We start from the raw sequence: 25,552 nt of genomic DNA on the forward strand, positions 1-25,552 counted from the left end.
CTGATTGTTAAATCTTTGGTGATTAAAAAAAAGAGAGAAACTATAATGCATTCTAACCTATACACACTAAAAATAAGGAAATTACTTACCTCGCAAAAGCACTGGAATAATACCCTCTGCTTCCTGACGATCCACCATGTGTTTTCTTAATGTCCTCTTGTGTTATCTAAAATATTAAATTTTTTGTAAAATCTGTGATGCTCTTATATTAATATCATCCTATAACTCAATCTTTTAACCTTAAGAGTTAAATGCTACATAAGATCTCAAGCCAGATCAGATACGAATTCACAAAAGTTAATCACAGCCAGTAGCTGCTTCCTAGCCAGTCAGTTCTAATGTTCTGAGCTCACATGAAGCATGAATTAATTAGAAAAACTCCTACTCACGTCTTTCAAAGTAATCATTTTAAAGGCATCTTCTTACCCTGCTGACGTGCTGATCATTGAAGCTATACCACTGCTCATCACTGAACGACTTTATGCAAGCATAATAGTGACCACCAGCAGCACTTCCAGAATGAACCATGACAGAGAAGAGCTCATAGATCAAGGAATTCTAAGGGGAAAAAATAAAAGTAGTTCACAAGACAAGAAATCTATGAAACCCGTATTTGCTTATTTTCCATTAACACATAATGAAGTAACATAACAGTTGTCTTATATAGTATAGGTCATTTTTTCCCTAAGATAAAATTAAAACAACTTTCAAAAAAAAAAATCAAGTTCCATCCAGTCTATTTTTCATATTTTAATTATGCTATACAAAAAAGCAAAATGATACAATTATTTAGAACATCTTTTAATGTATTTGTGCAACATCTGTGATACAGTAATCTGTCAATTTGGTTTCTCATTTATATTAAGAATGAATTCTGAATTATACTATATCTATAATAAATTAAAACTATGTCTTAACAATACTTCACTGTTTGAAACTAAAGACTATTTTAAGCAAACCAAGTATTTCTGGAAAAAACAGGAATGGAGATTTATTTTAAAAAGAGATGACTTACAAGTGACTTGTTTTATTTTTAGTTTGAAAGCCTAGGTACTTCACAGCTCCTAAGATACTAGAGACCTGGTGGACCAGTAACTCCATCACAGAGGGAACAGACAGGAAGATACAAACAAAAAAGATGGTAACACCGTTGACAATAAAGCTTTCCTCATTGGTGACAAGCAAATTCTATTTTACTTATTTTTCTAAAAGAACTAGGTTTCTAGATTTTCTCTTCTCTAACCCTCCCCAGCCACAATGGGGATCAAACCCAGGAGCACAGCACTGACAGACCCACTCCCACTAAGCAGCTTTCCCTCTTCCTGCTCCTCACTCCTCCTCTGAGGTCAGCCAGCCCTCTTCTGCTTTAGTTTTTGCTTCAAAATAATTTGAGCTTTCAAAAGTCTCAATATATTTCAGGTTATCTTAAATAACTTTAAATTGAAAATTATAATTAAATGATGAAATTTCTAATACAAATTCTGAAAAATTCCTTGTTATTCACTTTATTCCTAAAACGACAATTAAGTGGTGATGGGAAATTTAAGAATTTACCTGCATTCATTTAAAGCACTGAACAACTTAGGAAACATGGAAATCCACAATATTAAAATATTTTGAGTATAACAAATATAGTTTTATCATAATTAGCAAAGCCAGAAAAAGTATTTCCCTGGAAAATTCTTAAGGTAGCAGCTTCTAGATAACAATAGTGGTAGGTTAACAGGACTGAATCACCTTCAAAAATCACGACTGTGTATGTCATATTGTAAGCAAAAGATAATATTCAACCTGAAAGAGTAAGGGCTATCAGAAGCAACAATTTTAGTTTCAAATAACAAAGTAATTGCTAAGAGGTAGAAAGAAACATAAGAGTGACTTCATCCAAATCTACAGTGACAATTTATAAATAAAATTACATAAAAACATTCTACCTGGGTACATTGCTACATGCCTGTAATCCTAGCTACTTAGGAGGTTGAGGCAGGAGGATTACAAGTTCAAGATCAGCCCTAGCAAGATCTAGTCTAAAAAAAAAAAAAAAAAAAAAAAAAAAAAGAAAAGGGGTATATAACTCAGTGATAAAGCCCCCCTAAGTTTAATCGCCAAAAAACAGCAAAAAAAAAAAAAAAGAAAACCAAACCAAACTCAACGTAACCAAACCAAACTAAACGTAACAAAACAGGATTCTTCTCTTTTAATACTGCGAACAAATATATTACTCTTAAATAAAAAGGGTGTAAGTAGTAGCATAGTAGTAGCAAACAGAATTACAAATTTCTAGATCTGAGTAGAACACAAAAGAATGTAGCTCAAATTCCTCCAAAATATAGCAATTGACAGGCACATTTTTTATTTGCCCAAAATGAATCTGCTTTAATGACAAAGTCAGAATTGAAATTGATTACTCTAACTTACAAGAATAAAAATGAAAATGCTGGGCTTAATGGGCCATTCAGTTTCTGTTACAAATACTCAACTCTGTCACAGCTCTAACCAACCACAGACAAGAGGCAAGCAAAGACAGTGGTATGTTCCACCAAACAACAGACCTGGAGGCTCAGAACACCAAGCAAGATGAATAGCACCTTTCCTCTCCCCAAAACAAGACCCAACAAAAAAAAAAACACAAATAATCTTCTACATTTAGGCATATCTTATTCAAATTGCATAAAAACGAAGAAAAATATTCAAGCAACCTAGAAAAGAAATAACAGCATTTCTATGGAAGAAACAAGTTTCCATCATAAAGAGTACAGTGAAATATTTAAAATGTTAAAAGAAAAATTACAAGTGGCCTAGAATTCTATAGCCATTGAAATGATTCTTCAAAAGTTATGGAAAGAAGCTAGCAATCAATTGTAAAAAAAGGAAAACTGGAAAGCGCACGAATGTGGAAATAAAACAACATACTCAAACAAATAATGTATCAAAGAAATTACAAGAATAATTAGAAACTATCTTGACACAAATGAAAAAAATAATGTCAGAATGTATGTAAGAACTTTGTATACATATAAATGTATATGCACAATGTATCAAAGTGTACTGTATACAAGAATTAAGAGAGAATTTTACAGGAGTAAAAAGCTATGTTAAAAATGGGGAAAAGATCTCAAATTAAAAAAAAACAACCAATTTTGTACCTTAGAGAAGTAGAAAAATAAGAAACCAAACTCAAAGTTAGCAAAAGAAAGGAACTAATAATTATCAAAGGAACAAATTAAACAGAGAATAAAAAACAATAGAAAAACCAATGAAACTAAGAGCTGTTTTTTTTAAGTGATCCATAAAATTAACAACCCCATATTCAGACTACAGAAAAAAGGGGTAGAGGGGATTGAAGTAAAAGTCAGAATTGAAAAGAGACAATGCTACGAATACTACACAAATAAAAAGAATTTAAGTGACTACCATGAACAATTACACACCAACAAGTAGATATAGCTCAGAAGAGGTGGATAAATTTCTCAAACATACAATTTTTTCAGACTGATTCCTGAAGAAATAAGAAAAAAATCTGAATGATCTATAACTAGTAAGGAGACAGAATAATCAAAAGCCTCCCAACAAAGAAAACCTCAGGATTGAATTCTATCAAATATTTAAAGATGAATTAGCACTAATTCAATCAATCCCCAGTACTCCTGCCCCCAAACAAAACTAAAACAAAAACAAAACATAAGGGGCTGGGAGTGTAGCTCACCAGTAAGGTGCTTGCCTAGCATGTGTAAAGAAACCCCTATATTCGATCTCCAGCACTGAAACGAGAAACAAACTATAAAAGGTACCTTTTCAAGGCCAGGTTTTGAAATCTTTTCGGTTCCACTATTGTTCTCAAGGCAGATTCCTTCATCCACACCATCGTCATTGGAGAAATCATTGCTCATCTGGTCACTGTGACAGCTACCTTCATTTTCTGCTCCACTGTCAGTGCAACTTTCAGTCTGAGGAGATTTCTTAAGAAAACATAATTATCTTAAAGTCATAAGCCAGACAGAGGAAGAATATATTTACCAAAACTTTTACCCACCTTTGCTAACATTTTCACATAATTTAACACGTTCTTGCTAACAGAATTATTTTACTTCAAGTAAATTTATTTTCTCATAGTCAGAACTGAAATAAAATTAAAAAGCAAAAAAATGTACTTCAAAAATATTTCTGGGCCAGGGATTTGACTCAATGGTTCCGCTGCCTGCCTGGCAAGCACAAGGGCCCGAGTTCAATCCCCAGTATGGAGGGGGAAAAAAAAAAGCATTTCTATTATGTCTTTTGAATTCTAATACAACAAATTAGTGATTCAGAATTTTATTAAACCCCATTTATGCTTACTGTTGTAAATAAAAACATAAAACTACCACTTCTTTCAGCAAAAACCATAAGAGAACGTAAGCTCTAAAATGCTTTGTTCTCAAATCCCAACAGAACACCATCTCTTTTCTTGAACAAAAAGTACAATTCAGTTTATCGCAGTTACGTGTTTATAGATAATTAGAAAAACATGACACTGTATCTATCCTCAAGAATTTCAGTATCTAGGAGGTAGAAATGTAACTTTTCCATACTTTACAGTTTTAAAACCACATTCCACAAATTTAATTTGAAGAACTCTATTTCTTAGAAATCCTCAAACAATCCTCTCTTGCTTTCTTTTCACATTTTATAGGCACACCTAAAAATTTTTTTGTTTAAGCAGTTGAGAATTCTCTGAGATGCAGGATCTTGATGTAAGACATTGCACAGGAGTTCTTGAATTGCGTAAACAATATATAGCAAGCGTAAACTTTTTTTTTTGGTTAAGAACTCTGTTGTAGGTACTGCATCCCTCAAGAAACTTTGGTTCAAGGAAAAATGGAGGTGAAAACCAACCTCAGAACTCTAAGTTCAAAGAGATCATGTCTGAAATTTCTTCAACTAAGTCAAAATCCTTCCCTCAACTAGACCTAGAATGGTGGTAAACCTGCGGCACGCGTGCTACAGTGGGCTGTTCATTATCAGTGAAAGGTTCAACATCCCTAGGCTAGAACTTCAGTAAAAGAACCTGTCAAACTTAAGGTTTCCTTTCCTTGGGAAAGGTTTCCCTTTACAAAACAACATTAAGCATATATAAAGACTCATCTAACTCTCATTTATATTTGAGTAAAAATTCTACAAAGATTTTATCTCCTTTGAAAGTGGCATACTTAGGGTCAACTTCCTAATTTAAGCATAAATATCTGAGATAATACTTTAAACCTTTTAAAATTTTATCTGGGCACATATTCAACAGGCATTTACTTCATCTAAGATATTTTTTAAACAGTAGTTACAAAAAACACAATTATTATCCTTACTTTATACACAAGAAAATGAACCTCAGAAAGCTTACACAAATTGTCCAAGGTCAAGAATGATCAGAAGTAGCAAGACAAGGATTTGAACCAACATCTAGCTAGGCCCCAAACACTACCTCTTAGTACTTAACAGTATTAAATAAAACTTGATGCATGTTTAAAATTATTTTTGAGCTCATGGGAAAAGGCATTTTTGTATAATTATAGTAATCAGTTCCAATCAGGGAAAAAATAAATGGCAATTTTTAGAAGAGTATATTTATCATTTTGTAACAGCTATGCTAAATGATTGTAAATATTTTACAGAACAGAATCAGAAAAGCTTCCAAAATAAGAGTGTGATATTATAAATCTGTCATCGAATAAGGCTAGAACCAGAGAATCCTGGCAAGTCAATGAGTTGGAAGAAACCAGAGCATTTCAGGTGTATGTCAAAATCTCAGGCTCAAGCTGTTTAAACAATGTTTCAAACTAAAAAAAAAAAAAAAAAAAAAAAAAAACAAATCCAAAACTAATTATGAAAGGAAAAGAGACACAATACCTTGATTCTAGAAAAGAGCTAGCAAACCTAAAGTAGGAATAATGCATATACTTTAATCCAAAAAGGACTCCAGAACAAATACAAGAAATTAAGCTCACTCTGCTCAGACTGTTCACTCACGCATTCATATATATATATTTGTTCCATGTTTAGTATGTATCATAAACACCGGCAGTTTACTAGTATATGAGTTCCAATAACTAAGAAATCATAAAACTCTTTTCAAAGTATATCCAAGATATAAGGTCAAACAAGAATATTTGAGATATAATTTATGGTCAGGAAAAGCTTATACAAAGGCAAGGTTTTCTTTTTTCTTTTTTTCACAACTCAGTATTAGAAAATAAGGAAAAAAAAACTTCCATCAAGATGCCAAGGTAAATGGCATGTCTTAATTTATTTCTTTTTTTTTTTTTTCGGTACCGGGGATTGAACTCTGGTGCTTGTGCTTGCAAGGCAGGCCACCGAACTGCTGAGCTAAATCCCCGGCCCTTTAATTTATTTCTAACAGCTCTTTTAAAACACAAACTAAAATGGATTACATTTTATAATAAAAAAAAATATTTACCTCATCTTCAACATCAATAAATATACTCATATCTAGCTCCTCTGGAAATGTCATTCGATCATTCAATTTAATCCTATGCATGGTTGTATAATCAAAATCAAACCTTTTCAACTGTAAGGTCAGCAGATAAGGGAAATGCAAAAACCGAAGGCCCTAAAGAGAAACAAAGAAGGGAAGACTACTGAATAGTGAATATTATCTCAGGCAATTAATTATTTAATCTCTATACGACACTTACCTTTCTAGCATCACACTTCTTTTTACAACGTTCACAAAAATACTGATTTGGGCCATCCAAGATCTCTGGCTGAATAAATGCATGCAGTGCTTCTTCCTAGTTAGAAAAAAATTGTTTCATAATTACTTAAAATAATGTGTTAATGACAATGCACTAAATATAAAAACACTACAATTACCAAAACAGTTTTAAGTAGTAGAATGGTTGAAAAATTAAGACCTTAAAATGAACCAAGCAAAAGTGATCAACAGTAAAATAATGCCACCGCTATGAAAAGTGAATTTAAAGAATTCATTCTAAATAAATTTTGTCCTCCTTAATCTTATACATTAGTATTTTACTTTCTCTTAGTTTTTATTGGCTTTACATTGTGGTGCTTGATTAAATAATCTAAAAAAACGTTCATAATCTTCACATTAGAAAGTTATTCCACAGCTGGGGACTTAGCTTCAGTGGTTCTGCCGCCTGCCTTGCAAGCGCAAGGACCAGAGTTCAATCCCTGGTAACAAAATTTAAAAAAAAAAAAAGTAATTTCATATTTCTTAGAAATGCAGTTATGTGTATTAATCTTCTTGTAAAAGGCAAATTTGTACTGTATAGTATATAACATTGTACTGTGAATAATTCACACTACCCATATAAGTGTAATTAGTCATCCTTAAATCACTATGGTCAGTGTGAGTCAGCAATCCAGCAGTGCATTAGTTACAAAGATAGAAAACTACTGTGTAACCATGTCACTGCCTGTGAGATACTGCTTTACCGGGGAAAAAAGTTCACCTAAATGCAACCATGTTATTTTCCCTTCTCTGTTTAGCCTTCAGAGCCAAAAACTCAATATAAATATTGCTGAAGAATCAGTGATTATGAAATTTATTTTGATAACTAGCTTTCCACAACTGAAAAAATTAGTACAACATATTAATATTCTCAAATTTCATCTAATTTTCTCTTTTCTTCACACATGGTCCAAGCAGAATTACTAACGAAACTTATCATATATAAAGAAAAAGAAATCAAATCATTAACACAAAGTATCTTCAAATATTTTTTCTGTTGATAAATTGTTCCTCAAAGCATAAATAAAGAGCTTGATCTGGCAAAATGGACTTCATTGCAAAATAATTGGCAAGGCTTATAAAACTATTATCCACAAATTGTTTAAGAGAGTTCACTTTAGAACAAGATAAAAACATGAAAAGATACCCCATGGCTTTTAAATTCATCTCACTTATTTTTTTTTTCCTCTTATACCACAAGGAAGCACTGGGAAAGGGGAAAAATAAACAGTAGGGCTTTTCTACATGATCACGCATTGTACTGAAGGTCACAGGAAAGGACACACTTAGGAAATGATTCCTTTTCTTTTTTTAAGGTACATTTTAAGAATTAAAACAGGCAAACTCTATAAAAACATGAGGAAAAACAAATTTTGAAAGAAATTACACCTATAGTTAACAAAGGCTAATAGCAAATTTGCCAGGCTTTTGGAAAAGAAGTAATTTGAACTCATAAAATATTTAAGTGTCCTAGAAAGGGGGAAGGGAGTGAAACTATCATGTAACTCAAATTCTACTTTACTAAACTAAGGTGTGTATGGGTTTCTGGCTTATACCTCATAGCTAGGACTATCTCTTTCCAAAATAAAATTTAACTTAGAGAGAGTTTAAAGAATTTTTAACTCAAATGTATCTTTTAAAAATTTTGATACTTTTTCATTATTCCCATCCACACCACTACCATGTTATTTTTTCTGAATCATCTAAGTCCACACAACATGTTTAACTCTCAGTAGTTCAGTGTGACTTTTACATAAATAGTAGTTCCAAACTATGGGAAATTTTAATATTGATATTGTGCTTTTATTGGTTCATATTTCAATTCTGTCCATTACTCTATAATAAAGCCCTTTATAGCATTTCCTTCCATCTAATCCAAAAAATCTAACCCAGGGTCCCTCACAGGCTGCATTTGGATGCTTATACTCTAAGAGTTATTTACTTTGCAACAGTTGTAAAGCCTTTCTTTGTTTCATAACACTGATATTTTCTGAAGAACAGAGACCAGTTATTTTATAGTCTTCTGAACTTTGGGTTTGCCTGGATGCTTTTCATTTTCACATTCATTTTATACAGTCCTTCCTTGATTACTATGTAAGTGATGGTGTGCCCAGGAGTATCATAGTTGCAGGCCATGGTCCAAGGTCAAGGTCCAATTTCTCATCATAAAGTTCTTATTTTCCTCTTGAGGCTAATAAGCTGTATGAAAGGAGACACTGCAGGTCACGCAAAAAAAAAAAAACAAAAAAAAAATCCTGAAAATGCCTTATCAAATGTGCCACCCTGGATTTTAGCACTAACAGATTCTTGCTTAAATCAAATTGCTTGCTTTTCTGATTCAACTTGAAAATTTTTAAATAATTTAAGCCCTTTTGTTTGTTATGACTAGCATATTTAGTTCCAGCTCAGCCACTACTGTATAATTACCACATGCAAATCTAACACATGTTCCTCTTTATATTTATTATTTTTTACATTTTCTTTGGTAGTTAGCGTAATTTTGTCCCAATAGTTACTTTACACAAATATTTCTTAGTTCTCTTATTTTACGTGAAAACTTTTAATATGTGATCTGCCAGTTTTACATATCCTTTGTTTCCTATACACACAAGCAGTCATCTTTTTCTTTCATTTTCTAACCTTCTCTTCCTTTCTAAAGGTGGTATTCTTTGTACTATAGCTATATATGACATTTCATACTATTATTCTACCCATGTCTCCACACTTCTTTTCACTCCTTAATTTTACAAGCATTTAAGGTGCAAAGAGTCCTTTTGTGAAGCTTCCGTGGTGATCTTTCAGTTGGATTAAGCTGATTTGCTAATAAACTCAAGAGCTTATGTTCAAATGTTTTTTATTACTGTCATAATTGAAAAAAGAAACTGGCTGGGTAGCAAACCTTTGGCTTGTACTTCATTCCTTGGCAAATTGCTTCTTGAAATTGCTACTGCTGCCATTATTTGTTCTTCAGAAGTATGTATATAGTCTGATTTGTCTTTGGTTAATAACTTGGTAAAATTTACATCTCAGACGTCAATGTTCTAGGTCAATTCTTCCAGGTACATGAGAAATTCTTCAAGAGGTAGATTTAACATTTCTGTTATTCACAGAAAGATTTCTGGATTATACTTTAACCATTAGTTCTGTCTCATTTTTCTGTTTCCTAAAAACTCCAATTACACCACAGCTACTTTTCTGGTCTTCTCATTTTTTCTGAGATTCTTTTCACTTCATGTCTCATTTTCATTTGATATCCCTCCCCTCAGATTTTCATTCTTTGTATTCTTTCTTGAGAATTCTGTAGTTTATTTATTTGTATGACAGGTTTGCCTTTTTCTCTAGCTTTTCTTGAGTTTGATGAGTTTTCACTGCATTTTCTTTTAAAAAAAAATATTAGCGCATGTTTGCAGTACAAAATGATTATATTCCTTGTGGGGAGTTGGTAGTGTATATATACATCTTTCACCATAAGTTTTGGATACTAACCTTTGTTTTGTGGGTCTGAAAATTGCTATGGTTTGAATATAGTTTGCTTCCTTCAAAACTCATACTGGTGTTTAATCCACATTATTAGATGTTTAAAAGGATGGAAACTTAACTGCCCAGAAGGTGGAGTCTTTAAGGAGCAACTAGGCTCAGATAGTCATCAGGGTGAAGCCCCCATAACCATATACTGATGGCTTTATAATGTGAGAGACCAGACATATAGGCTTCTTGTCCTTCACCATGTGATGTCCTTGTACAATCTTAGGACTCAGCTAGCAAGAAGGCCATCCCCTTTACTATAAAACCCTTTCCTTATAGCTGGTCCTATAAACTATTAAGTCCCACTGTGTTCGCTATTTAGGTACTTACTGATGTACTTCCTCAGGCTGAGGGTGATTTTGTCCCTGTCTTTTTTAAGTTCTTCAATGCCCTCTCCTCTTTGGTTAATATTCTCTTAAACATTCCACTCCGTACTCTCCACATATACACACCTGCAGCAGCAGTGGAAGCTCTGTTGGAATGAGATATTTACTTTGCTATTTTTTTTAAGGTAATCTGAAGTTCAGGGTATTTGGTCTCCTAGTAATGTGGAAGGTATTATAGTTAGATGGATTTCATTTATGTTCCTTTCCTGAGCTGTGTAGAGATAATCAGATTCAGACAGTTGCCATTATCCTTTAGTACTGTATTAGTGTACTCTATTTCGAGCTTTTAATGAGTTGTCACCAAGATAATTATAAATAAGATCAGCCAGTTAGAAAAACTGGCTTTAGCCGGGGATTTAGCTCAGTGGTTCCGCTGCCTGCCTCACAAGGGCAAGGTTCCGAGTTTGATCCCCGGTACCAAAAAAAAAAATTAGAAAAAGAAAAATTGGTTCTAATTTATCCATCCACTCAACAAATAAATTATGTAAATGAACTAATGTGGTTTTATATATATATTTATCTGTACTTAATGGGATATACCTAATTAAAAACCATGCAAACTATATTTCCAGTATCAAAACAGTAGGTCATGAAACCTCCTAAGTGGAACAAAATATTACAAATACTGTACTGTTAGTAATATACAAACAAAAACAGAAATGCTCACCAAAGACTGTCTTCTATGGTGTGCTAAGTTATTCATAAATCATGCTTTCAAAATTAGTTTGGGGTTGACTACAATTTTTTTTGTCATTCCGAAAAGAAAATAGTAATTGTTCCCTAGAGCTTATTTCCTCCCTTTGAATATCTTTTAGCCTATACCTTCTAGGATTCAAGACAGAAAGAATTCTTATATCCTTAGTTTGCCAAAAAATAGTGATTATCAAAACTGTATAGCTAACACAGATCATTTAGGCACAATGCAATCAAAAGATGTATCTATGGTATGGTACTGTCTATAAGTGTTTTCATATTTTTACTGTTTATTAATGTACATTAATTCACTCAATATTTAGCAATATATTTTCTTTACAGATATATTCAACTATCTTCCTCAGGATATGCATTTTTTTTGGAACTAAGAAAAGAACTATAGATACTTTCCTCAAAGCCACTTTTTTATTACAATTTTGGAGATAACTTTAAATTTAAATATACTCTATTTCTTAGCATCTCATGTACATTTTGCTGTTTTCTAAGGGTAACCTTTTGCAAGCTCTAGTACAATATCACAACTATGATTCTCACACTGGTATGACCCACCAATCTTATTCAATTCTTCCCAGTTTCAGTCATTCACTTGTTCATTTATGTTTGTGTATTAAGTTCCATAAAAATTTATCACCTTTTGGGGGTCACGTATCCACCACTACAGTACAAACTAACCAATTCCTACACAAGGATATTTCACATTTTTCTTTTGTAGCCATTAACTCCATCTACTCATCCTCTCCATGTCCCCCCCTAAAATCCATAAACCCTGGCAATGATTCATCTGTCTCTTAGTTCACAAATATAAAAATGTTATATGAATAGAATCATATGGTATGTGATTTTTTTTTGGGGGGGGGATGGCTTTTGTCAGTGTAATTCCTTGCATGATGTTCCATTTTAATTCAGGTAGACTGATTCCTCCCACTTTTTCTTCTAAAAATTTATTTTAGCTACTAAATATTCTAGTTCATTTCCTTCCATATAAATTACAGAATGAGCTTGTATATATCCTCAAAAATATTGCTGGATTTTAGTAAGAACTCATTAAACTAAGTAATTTGGAGAACTGACATCTTTATGAGTCATCCAATCAATCAGTATGTCTCTATTTACATAAATACTCTTTGCAGAGTTTTTGTTTTCAGTACACAAATTAATTTTACTTCTTACATGTTCATTACTAGTTTCTTGAAAATCAATTGTATGTTTATCTTATATGCCACAATCTGAATTCCTTAGTCTGACTTTTTAAAATACAGATGCTTAGCATATAATACATAGTAACTATGTTGCTTAAAAATAAGAGTAATTTTATCCCTTTGACATGCCTTTTCATTACTCTTCTTGTGTTATTCTGTTGACTAGAACTTCCAGTACTATGGTGAATAAGGGGGGTAAGAGCAGATATCCTTAACTAGACAATCTTGATATCCCCAAGAGGGAAAGCATTATTTACCATGAAGAATGATGTGAGCAGAAGATGTTTTTTTTTAAGTTGAGGAAACTATCCTCTAATTCCTTGTTTTCTGAGTTATGACCCCAAGTAGATACTGAATTTTATCAGGTGCTTTTTCTGAGTTAATATTACCATATGAATTTTGTCCATTAAATGGAAGATTATACTCATTTATGATTTTTGAATACTTGGCCAGCTTTTAATCCCTGAAATTAACCTCACTTAATCTTGATGTAAAATCTGTTTATATATTACTTAGTTCGATTTCCTATATTTTGGTAAGAATTATCTTATATGCATGATGGATAGTGGTTTTTAAGAAAACTGTCTAGTTTGGGGTCAGGATAAGAACAGCTTTATAAAATAAATATTTTTTTTTCCTCTCTTTAAATAAAGCACTCAATGGTGGAAGTATCCCCCATCCCTTTTCTTGGTCAGTACTAGGGATTGAACTCAGGACCTTGCACTTGCCAGGCAGGTGCAGCACCACTGAGCTACATTCCTGATCCTGTAAGTAACCCTTTTAAGCTTCAAATCTGATGTTATATTTTCATTTTCATTTAGTTTGGTCTTTTAAAAAATTTCTCTTCAGACTTTCTATTTGACCTATGGATATTTAGAAGTATATTCTTTATTTTCCAACAGTTTGGTGACTTTCCTGTTTTCTGTTACTAATGTATATTCTGATTTCATTGTGGCTCAAAATCATGTACTTTATGATTTTCTTTTAAATCTGCTGTTTTGTTTGTTTGTTTTTTCCTGGCCAGAGTATGGTCTACCCTGGTATTTATTTCATAGGCACTTGAAATGTTTGTTTTGGTGTTACTGGGTGAAGAAAGTCATTTTATAACATCCTACTGGTGTTGAGTTCTGTAAGTTTGCTATTTCTGTACAGCTGTTCTATCAATTGGTAAGAGAGGAGCCTTGAAGTCTCCAACTGTAATTGTAGATTTATCTTTTCAGTTCTAACAGTTTTTGGTTTACATACTTTGCAGCTCTATTATTTGGTACACATATATTTAATATGGTTATCATTTTGGTGAATTGATCTTTTTATCATTATTCAATGCCTCTCCATGTCTCTAGTAATTTTCTTTGTTCTAAAGTCTTTGGTAGCCAGCCATTCCTAATGGCTTATGATTAATATTTGCACAGATACTTTCCCTCCTTATACTTTCAATCTGCCTATACCAGATGCATGACTAGGTCATGTGTTGTTGTTTTTTTTTTTTTTTTAACCTACTACACTAGTTTCTGCCTTTTATTTGGTATATAGAGACTATTTACATGTAACAAAGTCTGCCATTATTTTTTCAGTTCTATATTCTTTTTCAGTTATCATTTCTTTTACTTTCTTCTGCCTTCTCACAAGTTACCTGAGTATTTTTCTAAAATTCTATTTTGATTCATTTGTAGTGGTTTTGAGTGTGTTTTAGTGGTTTCTAGTTATGAACATTATATACATTTATATCTCTCTATATAGATGTATACGAAAAGTATCAGTCTATCAGTACTTTTACCAGCTTGAGTACAAAAATCTTACCTTCCCTTCTGTCTTTATACCCACTCCCATTTACAATATACAGTGGATCCTTGACTTATGAACTCAATTTGTTCCTGAGGGCTGGTTATAATTCAAGTTGGTCAATTTAAGACTCGGGCTCCTCTACACAGCCTTCAAAGTCTCTCCTGTACACAGGCAGATCTCAATACCCTTAGAAAGACACTGGCCCAGGATTTCTCAATCAACCCCACACAGGAAAGGGTGCTGTAATGTTCCTTCCAGAACTCTTTAAGGGTTAAATCTGTAGCTGAGACCATCTGGAAGCACAAGTGGCCAGCATTTGGGTTGTAACTCAAGACTTTAGTCATAAGTTAAAACTAAAATTCTGTTCACAACTCAAGTTGTTTGTATGTCAGGCCAGTTGTAACTGAAGCGTCCACTGTAATTGTCTTAAATATTTCTTCTACATATACTGAATCACATCAGACAGTATAATTCTGGCCCTACCACTGAACAATTTAGAAAACTCAGCAAGGGAAGGAGAAACTATTATAGTTATCCATATTTTTTGCTGTTGCTGTTGCTGTTTTGTTTTGGGTTTTTTTTGTAGCAGGGATCAAACTCAGGTGCTTGCGCTTATGAGGCAGGCAGCGGAACCACTGAACTAAATCCCTGGCCCACTTATCCATATTTTTGCTTACGTGTTCTTTCTTCTTTCCTGATATTGCAAGATGCCTTCCCCTTATAATTTCCTTTCTGTTCAGAGAACTTTCTAGTCACTTTTAAAGGATAGGTGTGCTGATAATAAAATCTCTTAGTCACCTCATCTGAGAATGTCTTGATTTCTTCATTCCCAAATAATATTTTCACTGGTGTAAGTCTCTGATAGTATTTTTCTTTCAATACTCAAAAAAATGTACCACTTCCTTCTGGCCTCCAAGGTTTTTAATGAGAAATCTGTTTATGAGAAATTAAGAGTTCTTTCCCTCTAAAAGAAAGGTGCCTTTTCTCTCTTGCTATTTTTAAGATATTTAGACAATATTCAGAAGTTTGGCTATAGCTGGACTTAGTGTACGCTTCTCTTGCTTATCTTCTTGGGGATTTACTCAGCTCCTTGGATCTGCCAAATTCAGGAAGTTTTCAGGCACTTTTTCTCAGTACTCTGTAAGCTCCATTTTCTCTTTCCTCCCATTCCACCACTCCAATGCTACAACTGTATCTTTTGTTGCAGGCCCAGAGGTTGCAGAGACACTGTCCTGCCCTCTCAGTCCTTCTTTTGCTGTATCTAAGGGTAGTATCAATTACTCTATCTTCAAGTTCATTGATTTTCTTCTACTGTCTCTTTCATACTACTGGTAAAATTATCCACTGAGTTTTTAAATTTTGGTTATTGCACTTTTTAGTTCTAACTTTCCATTCTTTTATATCTACTATTTCTTCACTGAGACTTTTTCATTTAAGTGGGTTTGAGATTTCTCACTGAAACATTTCTATAAATGCTTTAAAACAGGCATCAGATAATTTGAAAAGCTGTAATTTCAGTGTGTCTATTAACTTTTTTATAATTCAAACTAAGGCTTTCCTGTTCTTAGTATTCAGAGTGATTTTTAAAAATTGAAATCTGGATATATTCTAGACCTTATTTAAATCTGGTTTTGTTGGGTTCTTTTTATACTGCTCAGGTGGGGAAGGGATTCCTGCCTCATTATTACCAAATAGGAGAAGAAGTCTAGATTTCCCACTCAACTGTGGCTCCTTATTACTACTGTAAAGGGGTAGGAATTCTGGCTACTTAGCAGGCCTCTGCTGATACCACCCCAGTTGTAAGGAGCACCACAGGGGTACGAAGATGGTCACATTATCCCTGGAAAGTAGCCAAGTCCTGATTCTCTATTTGGCCCCTTCTGACATCAGTCTATTGGGCAGAGGAAGCAGCAATGTGTAGTGCAGGTAAAAGTCAACCTTTTCATATGGTCCTTACCAATCACGAACTAGGGAAATGGTGGTAGGTCCTACTAGGATGAAAGTCTTGACTTTCTACTCAGCCATCTCTGACAGCATCCCACTAGGGGGTCAAGGAGCCTTGTTACAATGTTATAAGGGTTAAAGTCCAAGCTTCCACATAAATGGCATGAGTTAAAAACCACAGTGTTTCTCTGGTATTTAGCTAGAGTGATTACTGTCTAAAAGCTTCTGAGCTGCTATGCTACTGTTTCCCTAGTATTTTAACTAAAGTGTGCAGGATTTTTGAGTCTGTGCCCATTGCTGTTTCCAGGTTGCCAGAGTCTTCAGCTCAAAGTCTGGGGGGTATATATGAGGCAAATAGAAAACCCAGGGAACTCACCACCGTGTTATTCCTTGGGTGCTGAGGTCCCTAGTCTGTATGCCTTCTCTCCACCTTTCAGTCTTCTTATATTTATTTTATATAAAATATTCAAGGTTTTCTGTTGTTTTAGTGGGAGGAATAGGGCAATGTATACATCTACTCCATCTTCTGAAAGCAGAAGTCCCCAATTTTTAAACGGGTGCCCACTATGTCCAACCACACAAATTCCTGGAAAAATGAGGATAGATTATGTGGAAGAGATTTTTTTTTATGTGTGATGCTTACATATGTGGATTAATTTGGACCATTTCTTAATTCAAATGAGTTATACAGCTGAGACAGCCATATAAGAATATCTAAATCACCTGTTAAATCAGGATAGGACTTAGGATATAAACCTCATACTTAAAATGCTTCTGATTTAACATTTACTAATTTAACATTTTCTATTCAAACCTTTAAGTCAAACTTACTAAACAGTGTTTACATAGGGAACTAAATTCTTACATCATCTGATATCTCCAAGGGCACTATAGGGAACTATGCAGCTACATGCAATTTCAGACTTTTGAATACATATTGTCATAAAGAAAATGGCCTAGAACAGTATCTGACAGAATAGACATGAAATAAATATGTGCTATGACAAAAGAAACCCAGGAAAAGATAATGTCTAAAATTTGATTATTAAACAGAAAGATTTCCCTAGATAATGTAAAACACATGAGGCTCTATACCACTCAGGAAATATGCTTCCATAATTAGCTAAAAATTTTCTGATTTCTATATATAATACTAGAATATATTTAGAACTATATCCTTAAAAGAATACATTCTCAAATGTGCTTGGCAAATAAGCAAATTCAAGTTCACTTTGATTAGGGAATTCAGTTTAGAAGGTTCTAATTCATAAATCATTTAGAACAAAATTCTGTTTAACTACGAATGTATTTCTTTGGCTAGCAATAATTTTTCTGGATTAATAAAACAAGCAAAACAACAGGAAATCATAACACATAGTATTCTCACTTCCCTGAAGGACACACATTAATTTAACAAGATAAGAGATATTCCTTAAATCACCTTATTCTAATACAGAACTTTCTTTCACAACATGTTCCTCAGAATCCTAAAGTCCCTTAAGATATTAAAAGATGTCCCACAGAGAAGAAAATGTTAGGTAAACATATTTAAACAGATTTGTCTACTATAGGAATCACTGGGGCATTCAACATAAAATAATTGTGATTTTTCCAAAAGAGGATTATAGCTATAGTTTGCCAAATTTATTTAAGTGAAGTAGATGTCCTGAGAAGATCTATCAAATACTATTAGAAACTAGTGCTGAGCAAAACTCAATTTCAAAGATAAAAAATTGGAGAAGAGTCCTTAAATATTGATTCTCTACTTGGTTAGGTAAAATGAAGATAAAATATTTAATAAACATCATTTATAATAATTAAAAATAATTCAATGAAGAAAATGATGAAAGACTTATTAAATTGCAGGAGCCTTCTAGCATTAATTATAAAAATAATCTGCTATCAATCATGTTGAAAATCATAAAAATTGATCATAGCTGTTCAAATGATGAATTAGGTGAGTGCTAATTATATTCGTATTTTAATCCTACGTATTATTCTCAAATTAATTTGAGCACGGAAATACAAAGCTATAGATATTATACATTAAGGTTAAAGTTTTAAAATAAATCTTTAATTTTTAACATAACCTATTTTAATTGTCTGAAATTAAACATCAAAATAACTCGACTCCATACACATATCCATAGTACTTTGGGTCACTGAAGAGATCATATAATAAATACAACATATAATCGTCAATGTTGTCTGTGCATCTGTGTGTATACTAGTGTTTTATATAACTCGTAAGACGAAAATACCAGAATCTACTAATAAAGTTATGAGCTCACTTAAAAGTAATGCCAAGTTTTAAGAATCTGAACGAGGACCATTACAATGCTTCTTTTGACTAGATTTTTATAATCTCTATCTACGTCAAATTATTTTTGAAACACATAGAATTAACAAAATACACAATGGCAAGCAGTGATATAAAATTAATTTTAGATGCTGTATGATGTTTATGGACTAAAAAGCATTGATTACTAGTTCTGAATTCAGAAAATAATGAGAATCACTTACCTCTAACTACAGTTCTCTGAAGGTAGTATCCTCCTCAGAACCCCTATCTTGGGTAGTTTCACCTGCTGTGATTTCCCGTGAAAGATTTCAGCAAAGTCTATGAAGTTTTATGATCCCTTCCACAAGCCCTATTAGCGCATGTGTGTTATAAACTTGCTCACATACTGCTTCATAGCTGTAACTCCCAATTTATGCTGAGCCACCAACCACTACCACCCACACATCAATGGAGGATACTACCTTTGGAGAATTTCATTTAGAAATGTAATACCATTTACTTCTCCAAAAGTATCCTCCGCATCTTACTATTGTTGCATCCATTATATTGTCAAGACAGTGGAAGCAAATAAAGAGGTAAATAAATGATAAAGATTTAGTTAAGCAATTTTATTTGCCAGAGAGTCATAAGATCTCAACATGACAGTACACATAAAACTAACTCTATGAGTATTTAATATATTAAAAAAGAAACTGAATGAAAAGTATTTCATAAAATACTTTCACAGGTGATGTAGGAAAAAAGTCACTACCACTTAGAACTATCCCGTATTTCCCTAGTATATTTTGCTAGAGAAATATCAATATTTTAAAATTTGTTCAGAAATTAGTCATCAAAAGACAAATTTTTTAGGATGTCATTTTTACCTCAAAGAGCCAAAATAAAGTAAAATAAAGTTTAAAAATGAATAAATAAAGCCAGGGATTTAGCTCAGTGGTGCCGTGTCTGCCTCACAAGTGCAAGGTCCTGAGTTCAATCCCAGTACTGAAAAAAAAAAACAAAAGATAAATAAAATAAAAATGAAAACCAAATCTAGTAACCAAATCCAGGTCAATTTTAATGATACTGAGAATGGCAAATCACAAACTGTACTACTACTAAGCATAACACAAAAATTGTAAATATATTCAGGAAGCAGTCTGAAAAACCACAGAAGAAAGGACACTTGATCTCATATGGTCCAGAAAAAGTCTTTTACTTAGATGTTGGTTTTGGATTCCCAATGATTCCAGAACTTCCTGCTAATTTTTTCTTGCCAGCCATATTATAAGCAGGAAAAAAATAAAGCAAACAAAATCAATTGTCCTGCAGTATACAAGGCAGAGGGCTAAACCACACTTGCAGCACTATTTTAGAAAATGAAGTACAGAATAACATTAAAAACATTGACTTTTAGCTAAGAGCCACTAACAGTTTATTAATAGCAAACATAAAAATGAACAACATGATGAAATTCTACTTTTGAAATGTATTTTATTTAGCTGTGATAATTTCCTTGGATATATAATAGGTTCAAATAAATGTTTTTGAATACTAATTTTAAATATCAATTTAATTCTTTCCATGACTCTCCTTTTTCCTGGGTAAGCACATATAGATAAGAAAATAAAGCAAATAAGGAAAGGATGCCAGGAGGAGGAATGAGATGACCCTAGACAATACCCAATTAGATACTCTTACGTATGAATAATAAGGGTGATTATAGTTTTCATCCTTCAAATTATCTGCGCTTATAGAATCTATTTTTAACCAAATATTTAGAATAGGGATGCTTCTTTTAAAAAAAGAACCCTATGATTTTTGTCATAAAAATCAGGTTATTTCAATTTTAGAAGTGTGTAGAACAAGACAATTTCCTCACCAAAAAGTATTTTCCAATGCAAAAAATCACTATAAAAACAGCATTTATAAAAGATTGTTTAGAAGGCTCAAAAAGGCTAAAGGTGAAATCATCTAATACCAGAGATAAAGAATAAAATACTGAGCCATGAGGTAGTACATTTGCATTCATTTTCCCCCTTAATACATGCACTAGTAGGACTTGCTGAAGGGTCAAAAATCTTCTAGATCTTGCTAGGTTAAATGCAGGAATGACTAACAACCCAAGAAGGTGTATCTAGGACGATACTTACCAAATAAGAGATTATACCACTGTGCTATTATGTATTCTGTGTAAGGACACACAAGCAGTCAGCTGAAAGGTACACACCACACTAGCAAATGCTTGGCTGGACCCATAAGGTCGGATGACCAATGGAATATCAAGGTATGTGTCGATTCTCCAGCCCTCATATCCACATTCCAGACACCTCACGTAGTCCTTCAGCTTGCCTTGGTACAATTCATTTATAAGATCAGCCTAAAAACAAGAAAATTTGCATTTTAAAAGTGTTCCTCAAAAATAAATTTTAGAATATGTGAGGATACAACTTATGCTTTTTTGGAATGGGTTATGAAAGGATATTGAATTTTACTGTGAAAGGCTTAACATGATTTATCTAAAATTTTATAGCAAAAAATAAAGCTTAACAAAAATCACCTTATTCATTGAAAAATAAAATTATATTAACATAAATTTATTGAGTCGATGTGAAAAAACTATTTCAATACTCCAAATCACTAAAAACCTCAACTATTAAAATAAGTTTTAATGAAATCAGTTACCAATGTATCACTTCATATAAGAAAATATATCTTAATCTGTCACTCTAGGAATGATAAAAACTACATAGCTAAATAAATGGCTGTGTTTTTATAGCTTTACATAGTATACTGCTATTTTACAATATGTATCCTGATTTATAAAACTGTATCTTCTTGCTTAAGATATAAAACTTTTTAACATTCAATAATATACATAGAACAATATAAAGAAGACATATTATTCTATAACTTATTAAATGAACAAAAATTCAAATAATATCTTAAAATAACTCCTTCAAATTATCCTCACCTAGGGAATGTGCCTCTCACCTAGTCCTCAGAATTAGCCAGCTGGGGCTCCTCTTGCTCAAAGTAGGCAGGTAACTCCCTAAGTAAGGGTTCTCCATTTAAATGTCTTGCCTCAAGCCTTCCTCTATCAAAACTTGGGAATGCAGTAGAAATGCCCCAGCAGATCTTAATGGAAGTGTTGATCCCCAGAGAAGGTTGTAATGAGGAAGAAGGATAGCTTCATACCTTTCAAGAAGAAACAGCCCCTAATACTGTTTATATAAAGTTACTAAAATAAAGCCCCACAGGACTAAGAAACTAAATCCCTGAATCAACTTAAAAGTTTTTCATTATTTCTTAAATAGGGGTAGGCCAGAGAGAAAGAGTACTACAGTTTACTTCTTGAATTTAATTTTCTTAAGTCTTCCAACTGGATCCACCACTGCTATCTACTCTAATATTATTTATTTAACGATGGCTTCTTTATCCATTGCCTCAATCATATGATTGTCTTCTCCATGTAGGAAAGTATTTTAAAGTAATTTTTAAACATCTGAAACCAAACCAAAGTTAAGAAAATAATTTATATCACAAGCACCTTTAACATTAACTAAAGTTTCATAAAACAAGACTTAATTTTACTTATATGACACTTTTTTACACTTTTCTATTCCATTCCATTTTTGAAAGTGCTACTAGATTCCCCGAACTGATTTCATAACATATGGAAGAATCACAAGCTACTGTTTGAAAAACTCTGGTTCAAGCCACCACAATAGTTCCAATCAGACCCTCCAAGCTACCTTATATATTCTTCCTCTTTTATCCCTGTGACACTGTACTACAGAATGAGCTTAAAATAGTTCAGCCGCAGTCCTCATCCCAATTATGTATCTATGGCCTTCCCACTCCTAATCTTCTCCTACTTCCAATGGCTAAGAATAGGGTCAGATTACTAAGAATGTCAAAAGAGTATATTTCAATAGTCAAAATGAAGGTAATGCTTGATGAATGCATATTATAATGTATTACACATTATCAGACATACTAAATCATCCCTCCAAAATCATATACAGTATACATATATGTTACATAATTTTAAGAGTTAAAAAGTACCTCCTTGATCAGACAGCCCCACTTCCTTAGTTTAAAGATAGGAACTCAAGTCTAGGCTGGTTTAATGAGCACATTTATGACTCAAATAACAGTTAAATGAGAACCTAGTAATTTCAATTCCCCACTCAGTGCTTTAACCTCTAGACTAATAACCAAATTTTAAAACCTGCCAATAGGGCCCAAGGATTTTTTAGATCAGTGGTTCCACCGCCTACCTTGCAAGTGCAAGGACTCAAGTTCATCCTTGGTACCAAAAACAAACAAACAAACAAACAAACAAACAAACAAACAAACCTGCCAAAAGAATAAAAGTCATGCTAATGTAATGTAATGATTTATCAGAAAAAAGTACCCTCAACTTGAAGGACAGGAATTACCTGTTCTGTTTGCTTCCATTTCTGTTCCAAAGCATCAAACATGACTCGGCATAGTTCTTGTACATCATGCTGCTGCCAAGCTATTTTAAGATAAAATTTAATTAGGAACAGCAATATACAATATAATGAAACACTAGTTGTTTAAAACAAGCAGAAACAGAAAAGTTTACTTTAAATAATGCTAAATTCTATAGTATCACAAAAATAGACATTAAGGTCAAGAAAGGACAATCACAAGGAAAAGAATTGAGATATCAGTGTTTTATAAATACTGTAATGTTTTTGATCCAAAAATATTTGTCAATTTTCATTAGTGAGTTAAGAAATGTGAAAAAATTTTAAGAAAAAATTTAAAAAATTTTAGTTTAAATTCAAATATGATATAATGAAATTTATTTTACAAGAAAATTCTAATTGATCAAAAATTTACCCCTCAGACCTTTAATACTGAAAAACAAGTTACATTAAAATCAAGGCAAAAAGTAATGAGAAGGCTCAAGGTAAATGCAATTAAGTTATTAACATGTGTAGTATGTTTATATTACTGTCTTCCAGAATTCCTCTGAATGTGAGAAATACTTATTAAAAGAGAATCAGTACCCTCACTACTATCCCATCCAAAGCTCCTTGTAACATCTGTGGTTTCGATTGCTCTCTTTTTGCTGGTTTGTAACAAAACAAAAAGCCTCTGAAGTTGGTATGGGATACTTGTCACCGGATCTTCTTCAGATTCTTCAAATTCCCACCTATTAAAATGAAGTATTTGACAATTATTTATAAAATAATTTCATTCTTTAAAAGCATAACATATAATCATAATGTAACATCTTATTCTGGGAGATACCTGGAGTCTGGATAGTAACTGAAACTAGTAATATCTAATGAAACAGTGAACCTTAAACTTTACCAAGAAGTGTAAAAACACCAACTGTTCTCAAGATTGAAAAGATCACTTAAAAATAATTGTAAAACCTCATTAATAATGTGAAATACGAAGAAAAGGGCTGAAGGTGTAGGGAAAGTGGGAAGGGTAGGGGAAAGGAAATAAGGGAAAAGAAAAAAAATATGAGAAAATGAAAAAATGGAAATAAAGTGTTTGTAAATGGGGAGGGGAGGAGGGGTTGAAGGGAGGGCAGGGACAAGGGGAAAAAATGAGAACCAAGACCTGTCATGTGAAGGTACAGGACCCCAGCAATGAATGTAACTGTATTGTATACCTAGATTGTACCAATAAACTCAATAAAAAGAAAAAAAAATAATTGTAAAACCTCAACCCGATGAAAACTCTTGTCCTAATTATTAATTTACAAAAAATATAGAACAATATTAAATGGCACTAAGGTCTTCAACCATCGGAACCCAAATTCTGGAAAAACTATAAGACAAAAACATGAGTTTTCAAAATACAAACTTTCAGATTCCCTATAAAAATTATGGGGAAGATTAAACAAATAGATTAAACAGATCAAGACTCAGTGATCAAGAATTCAGTGAAGTAAATGAAGTCCTAAGGAAGAATCATACAACATTTAGGTAACACTTAGGCTACTCACGTTAGCTTTTGAAAGTCTTCTTGTGCGGCCTTGAGCAAGTACCTAACCTGGCTTCATGACATATCTCAAGTTCTACTTTCTACACAGAGTCACTTTTCCAAGTTTCATCAGTTCCCCTACTCTCTAAAGTTTCACTGCATTTAGCAGTCCTTAAAGGTTTATTTAAACACAAACACACACGTGCACACACATATACACACACACACACGCTGCACCAAAAAATGTATATACACTTCAGGAAAAGAAAAACAGTAGATTTTATTTCAAAAGATGGTGTTACCCTCATTTGGGAGACCCTAGAAGATATTGTATATAGGAGAAAACTCATTACACTGCAGGCGCCTAGAGAAGAAATTAAAAATTCATGTGCAGAAATCTCAATGACCAAAGTTATCACACTAATAAATGCAGCAGTTGCTATACTAATAAATGTCTGGAAGCTAATGGCCACCACTTTGAGCGCCTCTTGTAATTGTGGAGGCCAAAGGTAAGTTGTATTAATCCCATGATGTCTCTATAAATTTAGTATTAAAATATTTATGTAAGCTTTTTCCTGAAGTGTGCATACATTTTTTGGCAGACTATGTATATACACTGCTATTTGTAGAGAGATCTATATATCACTCAACAGTAAAGATCTTATATCTAATGCCCTTTCTATCTAACAAGTGCCTAGCACATAAATACTATGGACAACAAATATTTACTGAATGAAAAACATGTCCAACTTTTACAAGTAAATTCCAAATCACAAACTTACAGGTGAAAATAATAGATATACAATGTTGAACAATACAACCAGGAATATTAACTTTCAAAAATAGTTCAAATCACTATTTATATAATTTCAAAATAATACAAAAAGGAAATATCGGGCTGGGATTTAGCTCAGCGGTTCAGTGGCCTGCCTTGCAAGCACAAGGACCCGAGTTCGATCTCTGGTACCAAAAAAAAAAAAAAAAAAAAAAAGAAAATGAT

At 32.9% G+C, this 25,552-nt stretch overlaps 1 protein-coding gene across 1 annotated transcript in view; it reads right to left on the minus strand.

Annotated features, from left to right (window-relative positions):
• Usp47 (ubiquitin specific peptidase 47) overlaps positions 1 to 25,552 on the minus strand; it is a 67,270-nt gene that overhangs the window by 25,980 nt on the left and 15,738 nt on the right. Inside the window, exons 6-13 of the mRNA XM_033764139.1 lie at positions 23,622 to 23,767; positions 23,022 to 23,101; positions 20,807 to 20,956; positions 6,684 to 6,779; positions 6,446 to 6,598; positions 3,792 to 3,959; positions 427 to 558; positions 90 to 166 (exon numbers count right to left, since the gene is read on the minus strand). Coding sequence (XP_033620030.1) covers positions 90 to 166; positions 427 to 558; positions 3,792 to 3,959; positions 6,446 to 6,598; positions 6,684 to 6,779; positions 20,807 to 20,956; positions 23,022 to 23,101; positions 23,622 to 23,767 — 1,002 coding nt within the window. The remainder of the gene's footprint in view (positions 1 to 89; positions 167 to 426; positions 559 to 3,791; positions 3,960 to 6,445; positions 6,599 to 6,683; positions 6,780 to 20,806; positions 20,957 to 23,021; positions 23,102 to 23,621; positions 23,768 to 25,552) is intronic.

The sequence above is a fragment of the Fukomys damarensis genome, unplaced genomic scaffold (genome assembly GCF_012274545.1).
Source record: "Fukomys damarensis isolate Sample0158 unplaced genomic scaffold, DMR_v1.0_HiC HiC_scaffold_16, whole genome shotgun sequence".
NCBI classification, from domain to species: domain Eukaryota; kingdom Metazoa; phylum Chordata; class Mammalia; order Rodentia; family Bathyergidae; genus Fukomys; species Fukomys damarensis.